General features: G+C 48.0%; 1 protein-coding gene across 1 annotated transcript in view; it reads left to right on the forward strand.

Moving 5' to 3' along the window:
* Nucleotides 1-9,716, forward strand: part of arhgap32b (Rho GTPase activating protein 32b) — a 58,137-nt gene extending 48,421 nt beyond the window's left edge. Inside the window, exons 23-26 of the mRNA XM_063202247.1 lie at nucleotides 3,011-3,232; nucleotides 4,035-5,116; nucleotides 6,348-8,809; nucleotides 9,620-9,716. Of these exons, the coding sequence (XP_063058317.1) occupies nucleotides 3,011-3,232; nucleotides 4,035-5,116; nucleotides 6,348-8,809; nucleotides 9,620-9,716 (3,863 nt within the window). The remainder of the gene's footprint in view (nucleotides 1-3,010; nucleotides 3,233-4,034; nucleotides 5,117-6,347; nucleotides 8,810-9,619) is intronic.
* Nucleotides 9,717-18,247: the final 8,531 nt, after the last annotated feature.

An 18,247-nucleotide genomic window follows, 5' to 3' on the forward strand; every position in this document is an offset into this window, starting at 1 on the left:
TCCTTCCAAACAATGTCCGAATGTCACAAAAAATATGTTCTTTGCACTAATTATACCAAAGCAATTAAGTATCCACATAGAAGAAATCAAGTCTTCAGTTTCGATAATCCACGTTACAAATCTGCGAGCCGTGGCACAAGCCTTCCGAAACCGCCCCAAAGTCTCTCGTGGCCAAAAGTGACTGAGCTCACCTGATGCTGCTGGTGTGTTTCTTTTTTATTGAGATGAAGTCGAAACGTTATGATTCACAGTGTAATCCAAAAAGTGAGAGAATGCGCGCATATCAGTAGCACGTGCTGGACTAAACATAAGAGGCAAACTAAAGTGTGCCTCCAAATAACTTAATGTACTGAAAGCACAGGATTACTTCCAGGTCACCAGAATTCTGGGTCCTAAATAAGCCGAAGATCCAATCCGAGGGGCATTCATTTCTTTATTGCTTTTTTGTTTTTTCTGCGATTCAGTGTTTCATTTTCAGTGCGTAACAGATATCAAAACATGCAGGCCCTGGATTCCATTTCACACGTGATTTTCAAGCTTAAAAATTCATTCATGAGCCCTTTTTCATTTCTTGTGCAACTTCCAAAATAGAATAATAAATGAACGAAAAAGTTTTTAAAAATTACGGGTACGGGTGGGCAACGGGTGGAATGTTAACGGGTCCGGGCGGGTCCGAATGAAATTGAGAAATAAATATAGCTGCAAGCAGCAATGCGGGGCCAAGCAGTAAACTTGCCAAAGTCGCCACGGCAACAGAAGGAACTGCAGCGCCCCCTTTGGCCCAAATCTCGCCAATGTTTGTGTGCATTCCTTGGAGGGGAGTGTGCTCACATGAACCAAGTTTATTTTGAATCCCTTAAAGGGCTGACAAATATAAGCTCACTTCCTGTTACCTGTTGGTGGCGCTAGAGAGTTTGAGCTGGGAATCTGGATTTTTTTTGTGGGAGGTCATGGGATTGACTAGTATGTGTGCAAAAAATAGCTAAAAGAATCTGACAAACGGTTGCTGAGATATGACCTCACTTCCTGTTTTGCCACTTTTACGACAATTTTGATTGGCTGTCACCTCCAAACGATAAGAGGTATCAAAAATTATTTGGATACCCTAATGCCTGTCAGTCTGAAGATGATGTGTACCTTTTTGCTGGTCATTCTGACAAAAATTGTGTGACAAGTAGCATTTTATTGAATTTTACAAAATTCAAAATGGTGGAATTTCCCTTCTGCGTTTACATAACGTTATATAGTGCGTTGGATTCGGCTTGGCCCAAGGATTCTAGTGATAATAATATATTTTACATTGTGCACATGGTTTAAAAGCTACAGGCAAAAATTTAGCTAAAATTTTGACCTGTTGGTGGCGCTACAGAGTTTGAGCTGGGGGTCTGAATTTTTTTTCAGTAGGTCATAAGATGGACATCTATGTGTGTAAAAAATCCTAGCCAAAACCGACAAAGGGTTGCTGAGATATGACCTCACTTCCTGTTTTGCCACTTTTACAACAATTTTGATTGGCTGTCACGGCTAAACGATAAAAGATATCTAATATTCCTTGAGACCCCATACAAACCTCAGTACAGAGATACAATATACTGAATTCTGGGCGAAATGGTCAAAAATTGCGGGAAAAATAGCATTTTTATTGAATTTTACAAAATTCAAAATGGCGGGAAAACTATCCAGGCAGAAAATGACGTCATAGGGTGTGTTGGATTCGTCATGACTCAAGGATTCCAGTGATACCAGGTTTATGAAAATTGGCCCAGCGGTTCAAAAGTTACAAGCAGAAATGTACCTGCGACTTTCACCTGCTGGTGGCGCTAGAGTATTGGGGCTGGGGACCTATAACTGGCTGTGGGTAATGTTGATGCTGCCTCAAATATGTGTGCCAATTTACAGCATTTTTCTATGTATGGTTCTATGGGCTACCATAGACTTACAGTGAATTTTACAAAATTCAAAATGGCGGAATTTCCCTTCTGCGTTGACATAACTTCATGTAGTGCGTTGAATTCGGCTTGGATTCTAGTGATAATGATATATTTTACATCGTGCATATGGTTTAAAAGCTACAGGCAAAAATGTAGCTAAAATTTTGACCTGCTGGTGGCGCTACAGAGTTTGAGCTGGGGTTCTGATTTTTTTTGTGGTATGTCATGGGATGGACTACTATGTGTGTACAAAATCCCAACCTAATTCAACAAACGGTTGCTGAGATATGACCTCACTTCCTGTTTCACCACTTTTACGACAATTTTGATTGGCTGTCACGGCAAAATGATAAAAGATATCTAATATTCCTTGAGACCCCATGTGTAGCTCAGTCCAGAGATACTATATACCAAGTTTCGGGCGAATTTGTCAAAAATTGCGGGAAAAATAGCATTTTTATTGAATTTTACAAAATTCAAAATGGCGGGAAATCTTTCCTGGCGGAAAATGACGTCATAGGGTGCGTTGGATTCGTCTTGGCTCAAGGATTCCAGGGATACCAAGTTTTTGAAAATTGGCCCAGCGGTTCAAAAGTTACAAGCAGAAATGTACCTGCAACTTTGACCTGCTGGTGGCGCTAGAGTGTTGGGGCTGGGGACCTATAAATCGCTGTGGGTGATGCTGAGTCTGCCCCGAATGTGTGTGCCAATTTACAGCATTTTCCTACCTACGGTTCTATGGGCTGCCATAGACTTGCTAAGGAGAGGAAAGATGTCTACGTAATAATAATAAGAATACCAGCTAACACTATAGGGGCCTTCGCCAGCTTCGCTGCTTGGCCCCTAATGACGGGTAAACGGGCGGGTGGGTGCTGTATTCTGCGGGTGGGTACGGGTCTTCAAAAATAGACCCGTGCAGGACTCTGGTCCAGACAACACCCGTGAGTAACGCACACAGGCGGAACTGTGGCTACAATGGGGACCAATGGGAACCAATCAGAGTGAAACTTCTCCTCTATTCTACTTCTCTGGTCTGTGGAATGAGTGTGTGAATCCTTCTCCCTGTTTTCTCTCCTCAGTCTCCTCCACTTCCTGTCTGCTGGAGAGTTCCATTGGCCAGCCGCCACCCTCGTCAACGTCGCTCATTTCTCCAGATAGCCAGCCACTTCCTGTGGAGACCCCTCCCCTTCCTGTGGGCAGCAGGGTGGAGTTTGTGCATAATGAGGCGCTGCTATTGGACCTCCAGGGAGCATCACCGCTGCACTCCACCCCAGCCGACAACACACACACACAACGCCACAGTGAGTTACACACACACACACACACACACACACACACACACACACACACACACACACACACACACACACACACACACACACACACACACACACACAATGCACACATGCACACAATCCAATCACACACATGCTCAGTCACACACACACACACACACACACACACACACACACACACACACACACACACACACACACACACACACACACACACACTACCTGGCTAACTGCATGCTTGTCCCTGCTGCTGCATGTCTTAATGAGGCCTCTTCCATGCATCTTCTTCTCATCCCTCTCTCTATCGCTCCCTCCCTCCGTCACTTCATTCTTCATCCTCTCTCCTTCCCTCTCTTCTCTCCTTCCTGAGCTCTCCTCTTTTTCTCTATCCGCTGCTCTCCTCTCCTCATCCTCTGTCATCCTCTCTCCTTTTCTCTCCTCTTCTTTTCTCTTCTCTCGTCATCTCCTCCTCCCTCCTCTTCTCCCTCCTTTCCTTTCTTCTCCTCTCCTTTCTTCCTTTTCTACTCTCCCCTCCTCTCAACTCGTCTTCTCTCCCTCTCCTCTCCTCTGTTTTTCTTCTCCTCTCTTCTCTCCTCTCCTCTCCCCTCCTCTAATTCTAAACTCTCCCTCTTCTATTCTTGCCTCGTCCTTCTCTCTTCTCCTCCCCTCCGCTCCTCTCCTCTCCTCTCCTTCCTCCTCCCCTCCTCTCCTCTCCTCTTCTCATCTCCCTCTCCTCTCCTCTCCTCATCTCCCTCTCCTCTCCTCTCCTCTCCTTCCTCCTCCTCTTCCTCTCCTCTCCTTTCCCCAGGCCCTGTGTCCCTGTCTCCCTCATCTCCCCGACGCCCCGGCCCCGGGACCCGCAGGGTGGCGTTTCGATTGGATGATCTGGAGTCTCCTCCCCCCAGCTGTGACAGCCCCTCCCCTCTCTCCCCTCTGAGGGCTGACGAGCTGCTGAGCTGTCTGGACTGGCCTTACGTGCCCTCCCCCCTCTCCGTGGCCATGACCACACCCCCCTCCCCCCTCTCTGTTGCCATGCCGCCCTCTAAGCCCGCCTCCCTCGGCCCCTCGGCCACTCCCACTGACACCACAGTGCCAGACAGCAAGAGCGAGGCCAACCAGCCAATCAAAACACCCCAGCCTCAGAACACTGCCACCTCAGCCAATGAGAATGCTGCTTTAATTGGCATGGTTGTTGACGCAGCAGCTGTCCTGCCCTCTCCCTGTGAAGCCCCTCAGACCGTCAACACAACCCCTCATGCCACACCCACACACACTGATGCCACAGACACGCCACTACACGCCACTTCCTCTGATGCCACGCCCTCTACGGTGACGCCGACGCCCATCTCACCAGTCTCTGCCTCTCCTCCAATCAGCACACGGCATCAGCCAGCAGCAGTGGAGGTAGCCACGGCCCCCTCCTCTGACCTCTCTCCAATTGGCCCAGCCCCCATAACCACCTCGGCCCCTGCTGCCCTTTCCCCCACCTCCATAACCACCCCTGCTCCTGTCCCCACCTCTTTAATTACCCATGACCCCACCTTCATAACTGCCCCTGCTCTTACCCCTACCTCTCTAACTTCCACTGCCCCCTCAAACCTCACACCTGCCCCTGCCGCCTTCTCTCCAGTTGCCCCCTCCTCTGAAGCTGACCCCACATCTGTAGTAGACCCTCCCACCTCTCTAGTGGCCCCCACATCAGTAGCTGCCCCTCCTGCGGTGACCGCCCCCACCTTAGTAGTGGCCCCCACCCCAGTAGTGGCCCCCTCCTCTCAGCCTGCCCCAGCAGTGACCCCTCCGGCTGCCTCAGCTGCCTCCGTTGCCCCACGCTGCTCCACTGCCTCCAGCCTCAGCACAGAGGGTGTGTGTGTGTCTCTGCCCGGACCTCAGGTAAGGCTCCCACACCCCTCAACCAGCTTGTGTGTGTGTGTGTGTGTGTGTGTGTGTGTGTGTGTGTGTGTGTGTGTGTGTGTGTGTGTTTGTGCATGCGCAGTGGAGGCCTCCTGGGGGCACATTTTATCATCTGTGGGTAAAGGGTGCTTGTGATCATTCCTGTGCAAACTTCAGGCCCGACAGCGAGGTTGCAGTGTAACCGTTACAGTTTACACTGAGAGTAGAGTAAGATTAAATATTTTGTCATTTCCAACCTCAGTCGTCCTCATGTGAAAGGCATCGAGAAATTTTAGATGAGGCATCACTTTTACGTTTTCTGTTTTAATTGTCACCATATAACATTAACCTGACTCAGATAAATTAATTCTACCTTGCTCTACGAACTTACAACATCTGGAGCTGCGAAGATGTGATATTTTCAAAAAATCTCTGCGTGTGATTGGGGAAACACTTGCAGTATATAATATTTTTTAATGAGGTTCTACTTTAATTGTGCACAGAGTCAATGCGAATTGTCTGAAACAGCTGTGAGGTTCCACTTAAACCTTGACTAGTCACATCTCCTGATGAGTTTGTCTGTATTTTGGTTTGGGAGCGGGGCGAATCAGAAGGTCCTCCAGATCCTCCTGTGAGCTAATACAGGGTGGCCGCGGGTCCTTAAAAAGTCTTAAAAAGTCTTGAATTTCATTTTCGCCAAATAAGGCCTTGAAAAGTCTTATTTTGTATTAAATTTTCAACCAAAATGTCTTAAATTTGTGGAGCTTAATTTAGGGAGGAATAATTATGTCAGCCATGTGATGAACTTCACGACGGAAATCGGGAGTTGTAGCCATGTAGTGTAACTTAGAACGCATTATTGAATTTTATTTAGTGTAAAGTTTCATTTTATATAGTTTTGTGTTTTTAAACGGCTACATTAATGTAAATAACCAATTGGTTTTTGTGCTTCATTTGAACCGGTGTATGATCTTGCGAGTTGGTCCTAATTTCATTTGGAAAATGGTATTGAAAAGTCTTAAAATGTCTTAATTTTGACTTGCTAAAACCTGTAAACGTCGCGACTTGGTCTTAATTTTATTTGGAAAATGGTATTGAAAAGTCTTAAAATGTCTTAATTTTGACTTGGTCAAACCTGTAGACACCCTGTAATACAAGAGGGTCTGATGAGAGTCAGGCAATACGTATAAACGTAGCCTTAGTGGGAAAGTGCCATGTCTGAGTGTAAACGTGTGTTGTCTGGCTTCTTCTCCAGCCTCAGCTGCCCACCTCTACGCAGACGGCCGTCTTGGACCCCCCTACAGCAGCACAGCAGCCCTCGCCCACCCCTACGCCACCAGAGCACCGCGTGGACCCCTCATCAACTCCTCCGCCTCCCCCCACCGCTTCCGATCGGCCCGCGGTTCCCCAGAGAGCCCCCGAGGCGCCCGAACAGCCCGCTCCTCCCCTCTCATCTCCCCCCACGGCCCCCGAGCAGCCTCAGCCTCCCCCCAAAGTATCCGAACAGCCCGCTCATCTCCCCAAATCCGCGGAACACCCCGCTCCTCTGCCCTCCAGAGCGGAGCACCCCGTGGCCGTGCTGCAGCCCCAGCCCCAGACGCCGCGCCTGCCCACCTCGTCGCAGGAGAGGCGGCCGTGGGAGGCCATCAAGCCGGTGCAGCCGGTGGAGAGGGAGCACAGCGCCCCCTATCAGCCCATCAAGCCGGTGGAGCGGGAGAGGGATCGGGAGAGCGGCTCCCTCTATCAGCGGCAGGCGGTACTGCACCCCTCGTCGTCAACAGCATCCCAGCAGGTCGCCCCTCCCCCGCCCCCCATGCGCTCCATCCAGAGCAAGATGGCAGCCGCCGCCCTCAGCAGTCATGCCTACCTACTGGAAGGGGAGGGGCCTGCCCTGCTAAGCCACACCCACAGCCACACCCTCCCCCGTAAGACCGCCTACGTCTACCAAGCGTCCGCAGCGGAGCGCGAGCGTCTATTGGACGAAAGGGAGCGATTTCTATTGGACGCGGCGGCCGAGGCGCTGTACGGCCCCGCCCCCCGCTCGCTGCCGGTGAGCGCACTCGGTAGCCTGGGCTATGGCTACCGTGCGTCAGCCGGAGGAGGCCCGGAGCTCAGCCTGGCGTACGCCACCGGCGACGTGTCGCGCTACGCCACCATCGGCCCGCGCTCCTACCACCACCACTCCCTCAAAGCCCACCGGCCAACCAGAGCCGAGTACCTGGCCCCAGAGCCCGCCCCCAGCCACCATCACCACCACCACCACCACAGAGGCCACGCCTACTCCGGCCATCCCAGCCAAGCGTACGCCTACTCCAGCCAGCCGACCTCGGCCTACTCCACGCTGCGTCGCGTCCACTCCATGCACACGCCCTCGCCCTCCCTCTCGCTCTCGGCGTCGCGCGCCCATCCCCCGCCCCTCTCGGACGCAGAGCTCTTTTACCTCCACCACCAGCAGCAGCAACAGCAGCAGCAGCAGCGTTGCCATAACTACCCCCCCTCCTCCACCAATCCCCTGCCTGACGCCACTGAAGCCCAGCCCACCTCCGAGGTCGACTACCATGTCACCCGCTTGCAGCCTTTCTTCGAGAACGGCCGCGTCCAATACCGTTACAGCCCTTACGGCGCGCCCGAAACGCACGCACATTCACACGCACACGCTCACACTAACACACATGCTCACACACCCTTCTACGACCTGGGCTACGCCAGTCTGCGCCTGCCCCGTCACGCGCACTCGTTCGCGGGGGGTCGCGATCGCGACAAGCCCGGGGCGGGGGCGTACCACTACCTGCTCCACCAACGTGCGCACACACCGGCACACACACACACGCCGCACGGGCACAGCGTGAGTCGCTCACACACACCCTTACACACGCACGCACATGTCACAGACACACACGCACACAGCGTGGGAGTCAAGGAGCACGGCTTTGTGAGTCGCGACATGCCCCCCGCTCACACGCACACGCACACTCACACCACCTCGGGGGGGTCGAGCGTGTGCGATGAGGGGGAGCGAGCGTGTGGGCGTGTGCCGTCGCTGCGGAGGGAGAGCCGAGCGAGACAGAGGCTCAGAGGACCGCCCCTCTCCCAATACGACAACCTGGCCGCGTACACACACACACAGGCCCCCGAGCCCCCCCTCGACACACACGCACACACACACGCACACTCGCACTCACACACACACGGCGAGCCCCTCAGGAGCAAGTCTGACCCGGGCAAAGAGGCGCGCTACAACGTCACGCCAGAGAGCGCGCTGCCCCGCTCACACACCGCAGACACACACACACTCACGCGCTCTCACACGCCCTCCTCCTCGCACACACACAACGTCACACGCTCACACACGCCCACGATGACGCGCTCGCACACTCCCTCGCACGCATACACCACCGCCGTCGACACACCTCACCACACACACGCTAGCAGCGCCGTGCCCACGCGCTCACACACACCCGACCCGCACGTCTCCCAGCGCTACCCGGAGGCGGAACACACACACACACACACTCACGGCACACACACACACACGCACCCTGAGGTCCAGCGCAGGGGGGGCCGCAGTCCCGACCAAGATCCCTACGGCCCCCACTCGAAGACCGCAGCTGCCCCCGCCAAACATGAGAGAAGCCACCCCCCCCCCCCCCCCAAACACCCCCACCCCCCCTCCCACTACGACAACCTGGAGCAGTACGGCTCAAACACACACGCTCACGACCCCCTCTCACCCCCCCGCCCCCCTTTCTTCACGCACGCGCACGACCCCGTCTCTGCGGCCAGAGGAAGAGATGCCATCTTCCCTGGCCAATACCCTGCTGCCGCCTCATCGCACGGCCCCGCCCCTGGGCCAATCGGTAGCCAGGGATCTGCGCAAGTCCCTCCCACGTCAGCAGCGGCCGCAGCAGCCTACTCCACTGCCCTGGGCCAAGGAGCTTTCCTCGGCACACACACACATGCCCGCGCACACACACCCCGGACTCAGGAGCCACCCATCAAGGCAGAGTGAGGCACGCACGCACACACACACACACACACACTCTCCGCATTCAGGAGGTACGCATCAGATGCATTACGTGCATATACACACAGGACTCCTGAAACACCACTCAAGACAGTGAGACACACACACACACACACACACACACACACACACACACACACACACACACACACACCCACACCCACACGGCCACACGGCCATCTCAAGCAAACATGGATTGAAGACGTGTACACAAACACACGTACGGTACACAGACACTCCTCTCTGGCCTGGTGGCCATTGGTGTTTGTACAGTGATGCATCAGTATTCTTATTACCACTACAACTGGTGTGGTAAAGTAATACACCAGTGTTATTGTTGCCACTACAGAACTAATGTGACAGATCCATACAAGTATTGACTCTACCAGTGATGACTACCATCAGTGTTATTCTTATTGCCGCTTATTATTAATTATTCTTATTTACTATTCTTCGGATTGCCACTCTGTGCTGTATAGCTGTGGTGTGGCCGAATGTAGCAGCACTGCCCTCTTACACGTAACACCACCACCACCAGCAGCAGGACAAGCACAACACAGCGCCCCTCTGTGGTGACATGGAGACGCGCGACAGGGGGAGTCCAACGTCACCTATTCTGCAAAGTGCAGTAACTACATATTTTGTCTTTATAACACCTCTTTTATCTTGTGACAAAGCCTTATGGTCCACAGGTGTCCCGTTTTCGATATATATTACTGTCATATTTGCAGTATCTACAATATCCAAACCTAACAATAAAGCTTTGAAGGAATGTTGGTGTAGTTACTGCACTTTGCCTTTGTAGCGCAGTATTGACCCCTATTACACAGCGCCAGTGTCAACCAGCTACGGCCTCCTCCCCTGTTTGCACAGCAGGGCCCCCTACAGGCCATGTGTAGCACAGCAGTGTTCTGCTCTCCTCTTTACTGCCAAGTCTTTACAGACTCTCCTGCCTATGGGACTCTCTGTGCGAAACACACCTGCAGATCCCTCCTCTTAAGACTATTCCGGCCTAGAAAACCTTACACCTGTGGGACTCTCTCTCTTTGCGAAACACACCTGTGGATAACCTTATGCACTCCGTGAAGGGCGGGGCCCGAGGTGAACCCAGCACACCTGTGGGGGAAGGTGGGCTCAGAGGGGAAGAGATTCAAAAAAGAAAAGGAAAAAAAAGTCTGCTTCAACCACTCCCACTTTTTAATAAATTATGGAACGAAACACTTTTTTAATTTTTTTGTCCTACTCCCAGGTCAGAGGTTTGTATGTACGAGCTTTAAACTGCTTTTTCGGGCCCAGAGGGGAACTCAACACCTCAGAGGGGAAAGGTGAAGGGTCACGACCTCTGCTGGACAGCGGTGTGTCTCTGGGATCACCCACCTGTCTCTCTCTCTCCTCAGGCCACCTGTCTGTCTGATGGGCCACCTCCCTGTCCGAGTGCTGCATTACCTGCTAGTCTCTCCTCCCTCATGTCTCACATACACACACACACACACACACACACACACACACACACACACACACACATCCGCGTGTCTCTGGGGAGTTTTATCTGCCACTGTGGGCATGTACTCATCTCACGGCTGAAAGTCTCCTGCAGCCTGAATGTACCGCTGGGGCATTATGGTGTAGCAGTGGCACACATACACACACGCACACACGCACGCACACACACACACACACACATACACACGCGTACACACACACACACACACACACACACACTGTCTGAATGTACTGCTGGGATATTATGGTGTAGCGTAGCACTAATAGCATTACAACTCTGACACAGGACTGGTGTGCAGCGTGATGCATGTACGTAGCTGCCACACACACACACACACCTATACACACAACGGTACGACCAAAAGACAGACACACACATGAATTTTATGAATTCTGTACTGACTGGAGGAAAAGTGGCCTGCTGCAGTGCTGGGGTGGTGTGTGGGGGGCATGACGTCCCCTGTTCTCACACCTGTGAAGCGCTCTCATTCAAACACAGCGCACTGTGGAGGGTGGAAGGCCGCAAGGCTGAGAGGATACAAAGCTTTTATTATGGTACAAGGCTCTCCTGTCAGGACAAACTGCAGAGGGGACAAGGCTGTAAGGATGCAAGGTTGCTAGGGAGCAACACTACAAGGCTACAGCGAGACTACAAATGTACAAGACTTCAACATGAGCCTACAAAGGTGCAAGGCTGCTAAGGGAGCAATACTACAAGTGCACAAGACTTCAACTCAGCCCTACATATGGTACAAGACTTCAACCAAAGGACATGGGGGACAAGACTTCAACTGAATGCTACACGTGCACAAGCCTTCAACTGAAGCCAAAAAGGGGGTACAAGACTTCTACTCTGAGCCTACAATTCCACAAGAGTTCAACATCAGCCTACAGAGGTTAGAAGACTTCAACTTTGAGGCTACAGGGCTGCTACTTACAGAAAGGCTGCTATGGGTTGGGACTACAGTGTTACAGTATTATGAGGCTTCCAGCAAGCAGTGAGCTCGCAGGCTTCAGCTCACACACACCTGCATGGGAGACCAGCAACCACCAGCGCCATGTCCAGGCCGACCGGCGCCATCTTGGGGACCAGTAACGCCAGTGCAGCCTTCACTTCACACACACCAGCCACCCGTGCCCAACCTCGTACTGTCAGATGAAGGTAGCTCTGCTTCAAAAAATGAACTTTTTTTAATTAAAACAAGCAACGTTCCTTGTTTTAATTAAATAGAGTTTTGGGGTTTTTTTTGGTGCTTACTTGGCAGCGTGCAGACCTACCTTCTTCAACTGTTTGCCTCCCCTTCCCCACCTGAGTGTGTCCGACCTGCCCCTGTTTCACAAAAAAAACCCAACAACAACCCCCCTACTGTCCCCCGCTACCCCACCGGATCCTGTCCAGGTGCCCTATTGTTCTCCAACTTGATCCTGACTCCAACCTGGTACTGCCCACCTGATAGCCCAGCCCCCTGGCCCTGACCCCCTACTGTCCCTCCGTTCCCAATCTGGTCCTATCCACTACCTGCATCCTCTCCTCGTATTCAACCTGACAGTGTCCCCAACCTCCTATTCTCCCCCCATGCCCAACCTGATCCTGCCCCAGTGTGTGTCCAACCTGCTGCCGTTTGGAAACATGTTGCTCCAGGTCCCCTCTTGATTGGCCGAAACTTGCAACGTTCTGGAACTTTTTTTTCGCGCAGTGTGTGTGAAACATGCTCTGGGCTAGTGTGACTGACATGAGAGACAAAGTGGACTCTGCTGAGGGTGTACTACTCACCTGAAGGAGGCCTCATGGCCTGAGCTGCTTCTCTCCTCCAATCAGGAGGCCTGATGGCTTGAGCTGCTTCTCTCTCCTCCAATCAGAGCTGTCGCTCACCTCATGGGGGAGGAGCCACCAGCTGAAGCTAGGGTATCTGTGTTGCGGAGGTTGAACAGAGTTTTTCCCTCACTGTAGCCAGTCAAAATGAACCCTTTATTTTATTTTATTTTTATTTCTGGGGTTGGCTTTAGACCCCAGCCTTGAATTCACTTTCTTTCCCAACTAGTAGAGAACTCATATGGATTCAAGTTTATTTATATTGCTCTGGAATGTGTGTAAATTTCAGATTTGCCAAATGGAATGAAACATGGACACTTGATGTCGGCAAATAGCTGTAATCAGATACTTGTATACACAGAGGAGGGGGTGATCCGATTCGCTCAGCTGTTGCCAAGGGCAACACCCATTTCCAGGTCATGAATTTATAATATCCTTGCCCATCACATGATCACATCGCCATGGTGACTGATCTGTAATATCTGTACTCGATATTGCCATGGTAACAGAGGTGTACTATGAGTGTTCTCATCACTGTAGCAGATTTCTAGTGTAACCGTAGCAACTGGTGATGACTGCTACCCCTCCCCCATCATATAGGACCACGACCACACCCACACTGGGTTGTCATGGTGATCAGGTGCTGGAGCTTCGGAATGTTGCTGAATGTTTTGGTCACCACAGATGGACAGAAATAACAATAATAATATTACTACTACAAGTGTCTGCCCTCTGATAAAGGAAGTATATTTATGCCCAAATGTTCCATGTTTTACAGTAGTGCTACATTTTATCTGTGGTCAATAAAGTCAATTTTACTCAGAACAAAGTTGCACGTACCTCTGAGTTTGTGGCCTGTCTTGTGCACAACACTCATCAACCCGACACTGATGGCAAAGCAGCAAATCTTAACTTATGTGTTTATGCCATGTCTCTGGCGTATGTGAGTGCATATGTGTAGTGTGTGTTCAGCTAGCCGGTTCAGTGCAATTTTGAGTGTTTAAAGTAGAGATGCACAGGATCCAAGATCCGGTTCCAGATCCAGCAGGATAATAGGGTTTTTCACAGGATCCGGGTCCGGCAGGATCTTAAGGGCCGTACACACACGTCGCTACTAGTTACTCGCTCAGCGAATTAAGTCAATAGAATGTCGATGTGTTCCAGCGAGACTCGCAGGCGAGTAGGCGAGTACTGTACAAGCAATGCGATGTGGGCGGATCCCGAGTTGAAAATATTTTAACTTCGAGCGAGGCGAGTAAGCGAGTAACCAATTGGAATGCAGAGTTCGGTACTTCTCGCCTGTTCATTGGCAGTTAAAGCTGCGGGAACTTTCAGCGAACGTTCCATGAAAGAGTGGCGAGTAGGCGAGCCAGCGAAAAGCTAGCTTTGTGTGTGTACGCCGCATTAAGCAGTGGATCCGGTATCCGGCAGTTACCTAAAAATCAGGATCTGGTGCATCTCTAGCCTAGGTTTTTCAGTCAGTCTTTCACAACCCCAGTTGCTGCATGGAGTGAAAGCCCTTTGGAAGCGGCCAGTGCAGGTAGTGTGGCAGTAAGCCAATGAGTCTAAAAAATAGTTTGAGCCAACGTAATAAAAAGGGCCCACGTGTGCGAGTAGGCTATATGTTTCAACCCTTTCATAGGATCCGGTATCCGGTTCCGGATACAGCAGGATCTTAAGCAGTGGATCCGGTATCCAGCAGGATCCTAAAAATCAGGATCCGGTGCATCTCTAGTTTAAAGATGCACTGTGTAGGATGATGGCCAGAGTGAGTATTTCAACTATGCTGCCTATTGCCAAATTTGATCTTTTCATAAATATTTACGGTAGACATGGAGAAGATCCACCCTTTTAGGTGTGATTTTCCCAGTCAAAATGAATATTTAGATTTTGATGGTGGTGGTAAATATTTGTGAAAAAAGGTTACATTTGTGAATGGGCAGCATGAAATCTGGATATAAACTACTAAAAACATTACACAATGCCCCTTAAAAGCCTGACATATATGGCCATACCTCTCCACTGCCCACCCCTGGCGGAAAAGCCATCAGTCAAAAATTGTCGATGGAGGAAGTGGTACGGTGCAGAATGTCTTATCTTACAGGACAAAAGGTATTATTGTGGAAACACTTTAAATGCTGAATGAATGTCCATTATCAAACTAACTTAACCCAGGTAGACAACAAGGAATGAGATCAGAGTAAATGCATATGCTATTATATATCCATGCAGTTGGTTGTGTACAATTCTCTCTTTTTTTTCGTACATTCTCAGTTGCTTTGGTGATGGTACTTCAAAAGTTGTGTCACTGAATATATGAATCTGTCTGACCCCCCAAAACATTTAAGCCCCAGGTCATTGTATAAGTTTTCTATGCAAAATGATTTACCAAGCTGTCATACTGTGTTAAGCACTGTCTAATTTCCATAAATATGATATGAATTGGCAAATTGCTTCCAGGTAAATATTGACTCTCTCTTATCCAAGGTAGTAAAATGAAATAATATTTCGGAGAGAAAAAGGCATGCAAATAACATACTACGTTACATACCTATAGGCCAAATGTGCCCTGTATAATGATCCACACAAAATTACAATAATTCACTTTTAATTACACAAAGGCCTACAATATCAGTGTATTGTTTCAAATTAATTTTGCTTTACAGTTCTATATTTTTCCACATCGGCCTTCAAGACAAGTACAAAGAAGTGGTTGAGGGCGCTTTTTGACGCTTGAAACAGAGTTGGCTATTTTTTCTGCAATGAGAATGCCTGTCAGGCCCTGCCGTGGCCAACCGGTAGGGCACTCACCTGCCATGTGGCTGATTCTCGGCCTGAGTCCTTTGCAGATCCCTCACTGTCTCTCTCCCAATTCGCTTCCTGTCCACCTCGCACACTGTCCAATCAAATAAAGTCGAAAAAGACCCCCAAAAAAAAATTTGAAAAAAAAGAGAATGCCTGTCAATCAATTAGTCATACAGTAGTATCTAGTTATCTGATCAATGACAATACCACATACAATACAACATGTATCTTATTTATATAGCGCAGTATCACAACTATGAAGTTGAATTCAAAGAGCTTTCAAAATAATCACACATATTCCCACATTCACATACAGCACCAGCTCTGGAGGCTGCAGCACGGCGCCAATTGTATGGGGTTCACGTGAGAAAGTGCACACACTCACGCACATACACAAAGACAATAATAAAAAGTCTTTTTTTTAAAAAAAGATTACGAATATGTGTGTGTATGTAAATTTTGAAAGCGTTTTGAGTCAACTCATAGTTGTGATACTGTGCTAGCAGGCCTGTCAATCTAGCTCTAAAAAGGCCAAAACCTGTGACGAATTGCAATAGTAATGGTTCCTACTTTTAGGTGATCCTTAAACCCCTTGCATCACATATTAAAAATCTAAGGATTGATATTTAGTGGAACATGCTTTTTTTCAAGGTCAAAGTTGGAGATTTCGCATTCTTTTTTCCATAGGATGACATAGGAGATTCTAGGTGAATAGGATACATTTTTAAACTATGACATGGATTTTAAACTTGGTTAAATCTACATTAAGACAAATATTTTTTGTATTGCAAGTTTTCTGAATTATGAAGATTAAACATGCAAATAAGGTCATATGTACTGATATATGTGATAAAATCTGTGGTAACAAACCAAACATAAAACAAATTGCAATAGTAATGGTTCATAAATTATGTTGATCCTCCATCCCCTCTGCATCACATATTAAAAGTCTACCCTCATCAATTTAGTGGAACATACTTTTTCCAAGGTCAAAAGTAGCAGGTTTTACCCACTGAATGGTGAAATGCAATGGAAATCTGCTACTTCTGACCTTTAAAAAAGTATTTTCCCCTGATGAAAGTTGATTTTTCATATGTAAATATAGGGTGGATTAAGTATCAATAAAAAGTGTGAATCATTAAGTTTGCCATTTGTTTTATGTTTAGGCCATTATTTAAGACTGTACCTATATTGAAGTAGATGTGATGTCATTTGCATAGCCTATGTAATCATCATATTTCAGACTTGCAATACATAACCACCAAATCACCTAAAGATGGTATGGAAATTTACAGTGTATATTGAGGAGGGAGGAGGAGGGAAGAGTGGGTTACCAGACCACAAAATAAAAAAACAGCTGACAGCAAATCATCAAGGATATCTGGGCTTCCATAACTCTCATGCAATGCCACTGCCTTTGACTTCAATGTTTAACGCAGTCAGGTCCAGTCTTACCCATGATTGTGGTTTGGAGTAATGAACCAGGCTGGAGTTTTTAAAGCTTCAGGAATCTTTTGCAGGTGTTTAAAGTTCATTTGTTGATTCAGTTTATAAGGTTAATAGCTCATTTACAGAACCTTTTCATGATATGCTATTTTTTTAGATGGGAATTTGGGGTTTTCATGAGTTGTATGCCAAAATCATCCATATAAACAATACAAGACCTGAAATATTTAGGGTGGTGTGTAATGAATCTAAAATATATGAAAGTTTTATTTTTATCATTACATTATGGAAAATAATGAACTTTATCACAATATGCTATTTTTTGAGAATGACCTGTAAATGATCTAAATGACAATAATTTCTTTCGAAATTTGGAGGAAATGTTGTCGGTAGTTTATAGAATGAAATGACAATGTTTGTTTTACTTAAACCCATATCTATCAATAACAAAATAAAATTTAGAAAACAGAAAAGAAATGAAAAGAAACCATGAAATAATACTTTTAACATTAAATAAAAGGTGAACACACTCAAACTGTAGCCTATGTTTTGTGTGTACTTTCATCTGGAAGTGAATGAGAATGCCCCTTGCAAGGTTTTAATCATGAAAATCATTACACTTAAGACTTGCAATGCAATAAAATGTTGCAATCAATAATGACAGATATTACAGAAGCACTACAAATGTGCATTTTTTTTGTAAATGAACATTTCCTGATAAGAGGGGCAACACTAAAAGGCCACTCTACATGAATCCAATGAAGGCGATATACAAATGAGTTTCGTTGCAAAATTGTGTAGGCCTACCCACTATTTTCGGTAAGCATTGAGAACAAAATAACACATTGACCCGCATGAATCCTGATGCATGCATGCTCCGTTTTTTTCATAGGCTATTAAAACGTGTGAAGCTGACGGAGAAACATTAGACACTCATCATTTCTGCCCATTTGCAACTCGGCATGCTTGGTTTCCAAAGGCTTCCAGATCAGTTCTTCCCTGCTGCCGGTTTTTGCACTAGACTACACTATACCAGCACACTAGTCATGTATTTTCTATATATATATATTTATACTAAGCAATGTAATAGCAATGGCAATATTAAGACACAATGTACGCACACACACACTCCCTGTATGGTGGTCTCATTTTTCTCATCCTAAAATGGTCTTGAAAAATATTAAATTGGGTGAGCAAAAATGTACAGATACCCTTGTCATCAGAAACGACCTCAGAACAGTGCTAGTCAATTGATAACATGACAATTCAATGGCTAACCATTCGAATGGCACTGAAAAGTTCATTGACAAAGACTTGCTTTTGAGAGATGAATTAAGGATTTCAAGTGAGAGACTGGGTTTTGCAGGTCATGCACAGTATTCTGCCATTTGTTAAAACTGCTTTAAGAATGGACATGAATCATGATATTTTGAAAATTGCCACAAAGATTAGATATGCTCTTGTAGAAAAAAACAAATGTGGGGGTAGGGGGAGTAAATCTCTATTTAGACACAAAAAAGGCAAATTGGTTATCAAGTGT

This window comes from Engraulis encrasicolus, chromosome 7 (genome assembly GCF_034702125.1).
Source record: "Engraulis encrasicolus isolate BLACKSEA-1 chromosome 7, IST_EnEncr_1.0, whole genome shotgun sequence".
Lineage (NCBI taxonomy): Eukaryota > Metazoa > Chordata > Actinopteri > Clupeiformes > Engraulidae > Engraulis > Engraulis encrasicolus.